Consider the following 12,029-nt stretch of genomic DNA (forward strand, 5'->3'; position numbering starts at 1 on the left):
CCATTCTTTTGAAGTTATCTTTGATGTGTTTCTCCAAATACTTCCACCAGGGAACAATTTCATATACACATCACTTTCCTAACCATCATGCGCCCCTGCCACCACCACCCCACCTTCACTCGAGGAGCCCCCCTCGTACTTGAAAAGAAAAGATTATCGGATTGTCTGATTTGAATTCTCTTGATGAATTCTCTTGGATTCTCTCCCCATCTCCAAATCCAACTAAGTACCTGCTTCCTTCTCTCCTACTTCCAGATTCAGAAGGAGCCCTCGTTCCTCCTATCTAAAATGAATTCCTCTACCTCTGCTACCCTTAATAGCATCAGGTGATAAAAATCCAAAAGATTTTCTTCAAATATGGATTGCCTAAGTAAACCAGTTATTTCATGAGGAATAGGATATTTTACACAAAAACGCAAACACTTTTGAAACCTAAGGTTTTAAATCTTGGGTACATCTTGGGTACAAGCATATTTATTTGATGATTGAATGAGACATTGATAGGAAAGTACTGGTAGAGATTGAGTGAGAATATGGGTAAACAGCAAAATGATGTTGTCTAACTCCTGTCTCTACTTTCTAGAGACCTTCCTAATTTTTAGTGCATAAAGATTCTGCAGTATGTTGAAAAAATTCCGCTTGCAGTTTTATACTGTCTGAACAGACACTACATGGCCATTGATTCTCTTTACTTATTATTTATTTTAAGGTATCGCTTTATTGCAGGAATACATTGGGCAAAAAAAGTGAAGGAAAAAATACTCCAGGCAGATAAATTTTATTTTACTTTTGATCCCTGCCTAAAGTTGCTCTTGTTTTTTAGGTATTGGAACTTCTACATCGTATATGTTAGAATTCCGACACCTCACAAAGTTCAAATACATGTCAGCAGAGAGAATGACTAAAATAGCTGTAACAGTGTGGACGTTTGTTGCTTCAGGATACTTTTAGTAACTTCCCCTCTTGCTGATCACATTACATGCCAAACTTCTTCCAATACTAATCCCCCTCTTGAAATATTGGCTGATAATTTAATGCTTCTTTTTATAAGAGAGTAAGTGCTAAATAATGATATCGCCTGGTCAAAGGTCATTGTACTTTGAATATTTATCTGGTATTTGCCCTTCTATCAGAGAACCATCTGTGACCAAGGTGATACAGGAACAGGAGCGAGACCAGCAGTGGCTGACATTGCACTCCGACTGGGAAAGCCTTAATGGGACCACTTTGCATGAACTACTGGTAAAAGGGTAAGACACCCATCACTAGAGCTGTGTAGAGTGGATTATGGAGCAAACATCCATCATCAGGGCCCTTCTTCTGTTTCTAATTTAAGATAATCCACATTTGTCACATCAAAAAAGAGCTTCCATAGAATAGCTATGGGCCTTTATATTTCGACATCATTTGGCTTTTTTTCTTCTTTGTAGACATAGATCTTTTTCTCTTGGCTAATTACATTTTTCTTTAATGATGATTGCAGAAACTATCGTGGTTAAGGAGGAGGAGCTTGGGTTCTAATCTTGGAGTTTTTTTCACATCCTATTAAAAATAAATTCTTAATATCTACACTTTCTATAGATGTTACATGGGACTAGTTAACAGAAGAAATTGAAATAATGGCAACTGATAAAACTTGGAGAGCCTGAGGAAAAAACAGACACAAAATAAAATTATAATCAAGTAACCTTGAAAATACACTTCTGAAAAATTTCCCCTAAAAAATCATGGCAACATTGCCTCCCTCATCTTGGGTAGGGGTGCAGGAGAAAGGTAAATTGAGGGAATTAACACTCATTTAGTGCTTGTTACATTATAGGGACATAGCTATAGAGTATTTAAATAACTTGCTCAAAATTCACAGCTCACAGATGATAAGTGATAGTCTCTGAACTCAAACCAAGTTTATCTGACTCCAAAGCTTTTAACAAATGTTAGAGAAATCAGTACATAAGAATTCTAAAGAGTAAAACTAAAGGTGGGCCATTTCTCTTCAGAATGTCTTGACATTTTCCCCATAGACCAAACTTGCAACCAAATTTCTGAATAGTTGTCAACTGAAGCACTTCCTCCAATGACCTGAGTCTTTCAACAGTGATTTGTTTCCCCAAACTGGGACTGCCAGAAAATCTCTTTCAGGTCAGATAGATAGATAGATAGATAGATAAACTCATTCTAAGTTGGGAGTTGGTGGACCTGTTCTAGTCCTGGCTTGCTAAGTAGATGTGTGATCCTATAAACCACAATTTCCTTTAAAATAAGAGTTGAGACACATAGTCTTTGGTCTTTTCCTATTCCTAAAAGCTATGACTTTAAGATCTAACAAATAACAACTAATTATTTGTATCTCTTCTATGCTGGGTTCATTGTTAAGCTCTGCAGGGATGTAGAAGTGGATGTAGAAGTGGTCTCAGGAAACATACATTGTAGAGCTGGACAGAGAGACTCTAAGCTAGTAATAAACAAAATGAATTTCAGATATTTGGAAGTGTTACAAACAAACTAAGGATAACGAAATAGAAAGTGAGGAGGAGATACGACTTCAGGTTGTGAGAAGGCAAAACACAAATGTGCTTTTTCTGTATTATATAATTTATTGTATACACATATCCCCATGCAAATTTAGCAAGAAATGAAAATACAGTAGATCTTCAAAAAGGAATGTGGAAATGACATAGGGTTGTTTTTCTTTCTTCTGACATATCTAGGATTCTAAGCATGTCATAGTATTTTTGACAGTCCCAACATGGTTTTTTTTCTTTTAAATTTGCATTGTGAATAAATGCTTGGAAGAGACTTTGTGGTTAAAACTTAGTGTACCCTCAGCTGAATTCTCTTGTGCAGCCACATTGATAGATGCTTAAACCATGTTCTTGCCTTCAAAGCTAAACTCTAATTTTTAGAAAGTTCTTTCTTTCCTGAATGCACTCTTTCTATAAGTTCTCCCTACTGATTCTGATCCTGCCATCTAGAGTTACATGGGATGAATTTAATCCCCTTCTTCCTGTCAGCTAATCATAGATACACAGTTTAACATTGAAAGTCTCAGTAACATAGAAAACAAATATATGGTTACCAAAGGGGAAACGGATGGAGGGAGGGACAAATTAGGAGTATGGGATTAACAGATACAGGCTAGTATACATAAAACAGATAAGCAATAAAGATTTACTGTATAGTATGGGAAATTATATTCAATATCTTATAATAACCTATAATGGAATATAATCAGAAAAAAACTGAATCACTATGTGTATACCTGAAACTAACACAATATTGTAAATCAACTATATTTCAACTTAAAAAAAAAGATAATAAAAAAAGTCTCAAGATTCTTTTCTAGTCTAAATATTCAGTTCCTTTCTCTGTTCTCTAACTTTCTGAAGGAATATTTTTTTTCTCTCAAGCTATTTCTCAGCTTCTTTTGGCCATACATGTCCTCTCCATAAGCATAAAACTCTGATATGCTCCCTCCTCACCATACATTCTGGGAAGCAGACTAATGCCTTTCCTTTTCCTCTCCCTCCTTTGAAAATCATTGAGTCAGTATTATGGGTGGTGCCACCAGCCAAGATGATGCGGGAACCTTTGCTAACAATAGTTTCTCTTCCCACAAATGTGAAAGTGTATAATGATGATATTAAATACACTTAAAAAAAGTACATCCTTCATATACCTCCACCTCTAAGGTGATATCTGACCACAGCCCTGCCTTGAGAATTCCTGACTTAAGTATAAGCTATTTCTTGCCTTTCACTGGTAAAGTGTTTGAAGTGAACGATAAATATGTAACTGAATATTATGCCATTTTATGTTTCCAAATCTAGGCAGTCCTGTCACAGCAGAAGTAAGATTTCTCTTCTATGTACTAAACAAGGTGAGCGAATTAGCGGTGTAACAATGGGATATGAACTTAATTTAACTGGATTGGCTCAAGGGAAAAAATGATCACTTGTACGTGACAGCAAAGATGCAAGCATCTAGCTGGTTTTGGTAGTGAGTCACATACTGTTTCCTGCTCCTTGGTAGACTGTGGGCGCCGCCCTGCTGCCCGAATGAACAAGAGGATCCTTGGGGGTCGGACGAGTCGCCCAGGAAGGTGGCCCTGGCAGTGTTCCCTGCAGAGTGAACCCAGTGGTCACATTTGTGGCTGTGTCCTCATTGCCAAGAAGTGGGTTCTGACAGTCGCCCACTGCTTCGAGGGGTAAGCTGCACCTTTTCTTTTACTTTGCCTGATCATTTTGTCACTTGGGTATTTTTTTTTTAACCTCTTTATTGGAGTATAATTGCTCTACAATGGTGTGTTAGTTTCTGCTTTATAACAAAGTGAATCAGTTATACATATACATATGTTCCCATATCTCTTCCCTCTTGCGTCTCCCTCCCTCCCATCCTCCCTATCCCACCCATCTAGGTGGTCACAAAGCACAGAGCTGATCTCCCTGTGCTATGCGGCTGCTTCCCACTAGCTATCTACCTTACGTTTGGTAGTGTATATATGTCCATGCCTCTCTCTCACTTTGTCACAACTTACCCTTTGCCCTCCCCGTATCCTCAGGTCCATTCTCTAGTAGGTCTGTGTCTTTATTCCTGACTTGTCCCTAGGTTCTTCATGAACTTTTTTTTTTTCCTTAGTTTCCATATATATGTGTTGGCATACGGTATTTGTTTTTCTCTTTTTGACTTACTTCACTCTGTATGACAGACTCTAGGTCCATCCACCTCACTACAAATAGCTCAATTTCGTTTCTTTTTATGGCTGAGTAATATTCCATTGTATATATGTGCCACATCTTCTTTATCCATTCATCTGTCGATGGACACTTAGGTTGCTTCCATCTCCGGGCTATTGTAAATAGAGCTGCAATGAACATTTTGGTACATGACTCTTTTTGAATTATGGTTTTCTCAGCGTATATGCCCATATGCCATTCTGTAACTCAGTGCAAAATCCACAGTTGATCTCCTTCCCAGGTCCTTACCTGCTTAGATTTTTCTACCCTTGGTGTTATCATCCTATATAGGTGCTGCTCATTTATTGGCAACAGATGTATATTGCTTATGATTTATGTCCTAAGGAGGGAGGAAGAGGAAGAAGTTTAGAAGATTGACTCTCTAGCCAGCTTTAGTCTCTTTTCTAGCCCTCTTAAATACATCAAATGCATATGAAGTTAAACAGAGCTGAGTTACATAGATACTACAGTGAGGTTAGGATGCTGGAGGAATTGGTGAGGAGTTTGGGAAGTATAGTGAAAAGTATAATATGTGTGTTAGTCAGGGCTGTCCAGAGAAACAGACCAATGAGAGAGAGAGAAAGAGTTTTCCAGGAATTGGCAAACGTTCCTGGAGGCTTGGTGAGTCTAAAGTCTGATGGGGTGGCAGGCAGGCTGGAGACTCAGGGAAGAGCTGCAGTTCAAGTCCAAAGGCAACATGCTGGCAGAACTCCTTCTTGCTCTGGGGAGATCAGTCTTTGCTCTATGAAAGTCTACAACTGATTGGGTAAGGCCCACCCACATTATGGAGGGTAACCTGCTTTACTAATAGTCTACCATTTTGAATGCTAATCTCTTCCCAAAAAGCACCTTCACAGAAACATCCAGAAAAATGTTTGGCCAAATATTGGGGCACCATGGTCCAGCCACTTGGCACATAAAATTAATCATCGCAAAATACCTAAAGGGAGCAGAAAAATAAGACCAAGGGGAAACCTACCCCAAGTTGACAAACATCACTGCAGAAGGTCCTCATCTATTTCGACTGTTGTTGTATAATTTAGGAGCAAAAAAAAAAAAAAAGACTCCTAACCAAACAATAACAAAATAACAACAACAAACAACAACCATTTTTCATGCCCATGGAAGATTCTGGAGATTAGACATCTAGACAGGAAATAGCTTGTGGTTTGTCTCTGCTCAGCAACGTCTGGGGACTCTGCTGGAAGGTACTAAGGTTCTAGGGGCTGGCACTACCTGAAGGCTGGCAGTGAATGCTGCCTGTTGGCAGGGGCATTTGTTTCTCTCCAAGTGAGACTCACAGCTTGGTAGCTAGCATCCCCCAAAGTGAGAGTCCCAAAAAGGGAGCCAGGAGGAAGCCTTTTTGGATCCAGCCTCCAGAGACGCACAACATTACTTACACTATGGAGTTGGTCAGAGCTGTCACAGCCCCACCCAGATTCAAAGGGAAGAAACATAGAACTCTTCTCTCGGCGAGAGGAGTGGCAAAGTATTTGAGGACATGTTTGAAAAACCACCATACTTCCCATTTTCTTCTTTTTATTTTTAATAATTTTACTTTATTTTAAAGTAATAATAAATAATAGCAAAAATTTAACACAAATAACTCACAGTTCTATCACCTCATTAAATTGATTATTTTCATTTTACCAGGTTAATTTGTAGAAAAAAATGCAATTTCATTTTTTTGCCTCTTTGTCTATTATTATTTTCTCTCAGCTTTGCCACTTACTGTGTCAATTTATGAACTTCTCTGGGCCAAGTTTCCTCATATATGAAATGAGGGAAATAACAGTCCCTACCTCACAGGGTTGGTGCAGGCATCAAGTGAGATAGCCTATGTAAAACCTTAAGAACCATGCCTGATACCAATCAGTAAGACATCAATAAAGGTAAATTTTTCTTTTTAAAATATCATTACTAAAAACATGCATTCAGGGACTTCCCTGGAGGCACAGTGGTTAAGAATCCGCCTGCCAATGCAGGGGACACGGGTTCGAGCCCTGGTCCGGGAAGATCCCACATGCAGCGGAGCAACTAAGTCCATGTGCCACTACTGAGCCTGTGCTCTAGAGCCCGCGAGCCACAGCTACTGAAGCCCGTGTGCCTAGAGCCCACGCTCTACAACAAGAGAAGCCACCGCAATGAGAAGCCCACTCACTACAATGGAGAGTAGCCCCCACTCACTGCAACTAGAGAAAGCCTGCGCACAGCAATGAAGGCCCAACGCAGCCAAAAATAAATAAAAGAACAACAACAAAAAAAACATGCATTCTGACTTTTCCCTTAGCATTATGGCATGAATATTTTTTCATTTTGCTAGCTCAATTTTTATCTCCTTCCATACTCTCTCTCCTTTACTTTCTCATCATCCTCAAGGTCACCCCTAGTGATTGTTCCTCCACAGCTATAAACACATATTTTTCACAGGGTGTCATTTATTTTTACAATTTGAAATCACACGCTATACTTTTGTTTGTAAGTTGCTTTTCTCATGTAGCAGTATATAATGGACATCCCCTCCAAGTCAATTGATGTAGCTCTAGCTCATTCTTTTTCAAAGCTAAATGATATTCCATCATAGAGATTCACCATACTTTATTATTCCCCAGTTGATGGACATTCACGTTAGTTCCAGTTTGCTATCACTTTAACAACACTGCAATACATCTTCTTATGCAAAGCTATTCACCTATTGGTACTCTTGTTTCTACAGAATAGAGTCCCAGAACGTATATTCATCTCCATATGGGAGTTAAAGAAATGAATATATGTTTACTTTCTTGGAATGCTAACCTAGTGAGGAGACAGACATTTAAACAAGTAATTAGAATAAGAGAAGTGATTATAAAATGGAAATCTGTATATCTAGCTATATGATTGCTCTTTTGGGGGAAATATAATGTAAAAAATCAAACCAGAACCTCCTCTTGAGAACTTTTAATGTGTAAGAATGACCCCAAATGATTGGAAGAGTCTGTGTAGTATGTCAGGAAATACATTGCAATGTTATTGCTTTGGAAGGGGCCAGATGTTTCCAGATGTCTTTTCCAGTTCTGATTTATAACTCCATGATAAGCAGAAGACTGTACTAGCAAGAGTACATTTATCAAAAGACGATTACCTAAATGAATCCAACAGCTCTTTAAGGGAATAACACCCTTTAATGCTAATTCATCCAGTTCATGCACCACTTTTGTCATTTCCATATGTGGTATCCAAGTTTTGTCTTTCACTGACAGATCTGTGAAGTTAAGGAGAAACCTTGCAATAGAGGAGAAATGTGTTTATAATTAAGGAAATGGATATTCTATCAAAGGCCCTGGTAAAATTTCATGGAACATTAGACTTCACAGAACTGTCAAGTGGGGCCTGGCCTATCCATAAGAAGTTAAAAATTGCCCAACTTCAAACAAGTCTTTGCTTGAATATGTGCTAATAACTTTGGTTCTATTTTACAATCTTTCCAGTGGCCCTGAAAACTATTGAGAACCTCTAATCGTAAGCCTTACTCTCTGTAGGATCCATCAATTGCTGCAATTAATGGGATTTACTTCATATCCTGATTCCATACTTTGGCAAGGGCCAGTGTGACCCATCTGTAGTTCTTTTCAAGCCTGTCTCTTTTAATTATATTCGTGGGAAAAAAGGACATGTCTTGCTCCTTCATGGAGAGGTATTTAAGAATCCCAAAGGAAAATTAAAGACATGAGGTACTAAGTTGATCAGATGAAATCCCAGATGCCATGGTAACAATTCAACTTCCACAGCTCTTAGGAAGAAAGACCTTGAGTTTCAGGGGTAATTTAACAAGCAATTTCCCTGCCTTCTTTCACCTCCAAGAGACTTAAGGATGAACTTCCTAGGTTGGCACACAACTAGTGATTATAAGAAGTGTCTGATTCCTCTCCAGGAAATTTGCATGAAAAACTATCCTTTTACTATATGATCACAACCCTTAACCCTGCCAGCTCACCCATGTCTTGATTTCTCCCACACCAGCTCTTCACTCCAACAAGACTTGTGTTTGCTTGTCTGCGCATCTCCTCCTATTGTCTCAGCCCATCTGTCTCCTCCTCATCTGGTTTCTTTCCCCAGGTAACCTAGTGCACTGGGATCATCACTTCAGTCCTCTCACCAGGACGTTCAACTTCTTCGCCCCTAGATCTTTCTGCCATACACACCACACAGACCTCCAACTAAGAGTCAATATGAAGAGCACGTTTTCTATCCTATTTTCATGCTCTTCCGAACTGAGGAGAACATCACCCAAGGATGCAGATTAGTGTCATGCCTGACTTTCAGCATCCATTGGACCCTTAATATTACTCAATAACTTTTTCACCTATTTCTGGACAGCTCCCTTTCTCATTCTCCACGGGAAAAAACCATTGACTTACCCACCTGTACTGATCTAACAGTCTTTTAATACAGTCAGGAAAAGAAGTGAGAGGTTTGGTCTGACGTTTTATTACTGAGCCCATGTCGTGTTCTCATGGTTACTTCTTTATCTTCTAGGTGCGTATAAACCATGCCATTCATTTGCAATGTTTTCTTTCCGTTCTGTCGACTTGAGAGATTTGATCCATTCCCATCAAGTACTAATGTCCACTAAAATAGGAATTCTCCATTTTGAATCCATACCTCCCCTGGGGTGCTTTTTTCCAGCATCACCGGTGAGTGAGCAATTGTGGTGACCCTGACCTGACTCCATGCTCCCCACTGCCCTGCCCCCTAAGGAGGCATTCTCTGCATCCTCACTGCTCCAGTGGAAAAATGTCTGGGTCTAGGATGTAGCCAGCAGTTGGCCTAAACGTTAGACCAATTCCCATAGTTTTGGGGGCTCACAGAAACTGGGAGTTCTTCCCCTTCTAATCTGTGTAGTTACTTACTTGTTTCTTCTTGTCCTGCAACTATCCACGTACTCTGCATCTACGCCTGAACGGCTGGTCATCGCTGGCGAATATTACACCCCAGACTGCTAACTGAGCTCATGTCAAATGTATGATCATGAATCTCAAATGAGCATCTAACAATATGGCACCCATCCAGTATATGTTCACAGCAAAGCCACTTTTCCATCCTCAACTATTTGACATCTTCTCCTGTCTCCCCAAATCTCCTTCACCCTTCTCTGGTCTCACCTCATTCTTTATGAAGAAAATAGACATCATTATATGTTTTACCTTGTCTCACCCCTAATTCCAACAAATTACCTGTATCTGTGGCCACGTTCCCTCCTTTCCCTTGAGTTATGGTGGAGGATGTGTCCTTGCTCCTTTTTAAGGACAATCACATGTCCATTCATCTTTCAAAGACTTTATTTTAGATGCATTTATTTTTTTAACATCTTTATTGGAGTATAATTGCTTTACAATAGTGTGTTAGTTTCTGCTTTATAACAAAGTGAATCAGTTATACATATACATATGTTCCCATATCTCTTCCCTCTTGCATCTCCCTCCCTCCCACCCTCCCTATCCCACCCCTCTAGGTGGTCACAGAGCACCGAGCTGATCTCCCTGTGCTATGCGGCTGCTTCCCACTAGCTATCTATTTTACGTTTGGTAGTGTATATATGTCCATGCCACTCTCTCACTTTGTCACAGCTTACCCTTCTCCCTCCCCATATCTTCAAGTCCATTCTCTAGTAGGTCTGCGTCTTTATTCCGTCAAAGACTTTATTTTAAAATCATCATTTCTATTTTTCGTCAATCTCTCTCTTTTTGCTGGATCATTCCCTTCAGCAAACATGCCTTAGTGTCACCAACTTAAACCCCCTTCTCTTGACTTCACATCCCTCTTCAATTCTTGGCCCATTTTGGCTAGTACTCACAGTAAAATTCCTAAAAGAGTTTCCTACAGTCACTGTCCCCACTTTTACACTTCCTGTATTCCCCTCAGGTCACTCCAGTTGGGTTGTCATCAAGGCCACTACAGAAATGACACTTACCAAAGTCTTTAGTGACTTCCATCTTGCCAAATCCAATGGTGGATTTTCAGTTTCTAACTCACTGGAACCCTCCCTAGTATCTGATTACTACATCCTTCTTAAAATACTTCCTTCACTTTTCTTTTAAAATAACAAAAAAATTCTTACGTCACTGACCTACCCTTCTCTTTCTTTTTTTTTGCAGCTTCTCCTCTTTTAGGCCACTAAATGTTTTAGTTCTCCAGGTGTGTTGTGGACTGCACAGTTGTGTCCCCCTAATTTCCACATGTTGAAAATCTAACCCCTAATAAGGTGCTATTAGGAGGTGGGGCCCTTGAGAGGTCATGAGGGTGAAACCCATGTTGGGATGAGTGTCCGTATAAGAAGAGAAAGAATGCTTACCCTCTCTCCCTCTGCCATGTAACAATACAACAATAAGACCACCATCTGTAAACGAGGAAGGGGATCTTCACCAGACCCTGACCATGCTAGTGCCCTAATCTTTGATTTTGAGCCTCAACAACTATGAGAAATAACTGTTGTTTAAGCCACTCAGTCTATGATAGTTTGTTATAGCAGCCCATGATCAGATAAGGACCTAATTCTTGGCTTTCTTATCTGTCTACAATCATCTAATCACATGGTTTCAAATGCTTGTCTATATTTGAACAAATATGAATATCAAATATTGATATGAATATCAAATATTTATTCATAACTTCCAAATTTATATCTCTAGCACAGCCCAGATTTTCTCCCAACCCACCAACCTCAAACATATTTAAATGCTTAGAGGAAGTGTCCATTTGAATGTGTAATAAACATTCTACTTTACATGGCCAGAACAAAACTTGATTCCTCTTCTCTCCCACTGAGCAAATAATTGTGTGCTTCACAAACTTTCCCCATCTCAGTAAGAGGCATCCTTATCCATTGGTTTGCTAATGCAAACCTGGGAGTCATCCTTAATTCCTCCCACTTTTACTCTAGCAGTAAGTTCTGTAGGGTCTTCTTTCAAAATATAGCTTGGGGCTTCCCTGGTGGCGCAGTGGTTGAGAGTCCGCCTGCCGATGCAGGGGACACGGGTTCGTGCCCCGGTCCAGGAAGATCCCACATGCCACAGAGTGGCTGGGCCGCTGAGCCTGCGCGTCCGGAGCCTGTGCCCCGCAACGGGAGAGGCCACAACAGTGAGAGGCCTGCGTACAGGAAAAAAAAAAAAAAAAAATATATATATATATATATATATATATATAGCTTGACCCCAACTGCCTGTCATCATCTTTATGCTATAATCCTAATCCAGACCACCATCATATCAGTTCTGGATTATTCTATTAGCTTCCTAGGGCAGCCATAACAAGGTA

At 39.8% G+C, this 12,029-nt stretch overlaps 1 protein-coding gene across 1 annotated transcript in view; it reads left to right on the forward strand.

The window, feature by feature from the left end:
• The window catches only part of CORIN (corin, serine peptidase), a gene marked incomplete at both ends in the record, with an annotated part of 252,263 nt that overhangs the window by 212,899 nt on the left and 27,335 nt on the right, over positions 1-12,029 (forward strand). Inside the window, 3 exon segments of the mRNA XM_082653606.1 lie at positions 1,134-1,250; positions 3,828-3,877; positions 4,030-4,204. Of these exon segments, the coding sequence (XP_082509732.1) occupies positions 1,134-1,250; positions 3,828-3,877; positions 4,030-4,204 (342 nt within the window).

Source organism: Grampus griseus, assembly GCF_964374135.1.
Source record: "Grampus griseus genome assembly, chromosome: 4".
NCBI lineage: Eukaryota > Metazoa > Chordata > Mammalia > Artiodactyla > Delphinidae > Grampus > Grampus griseus.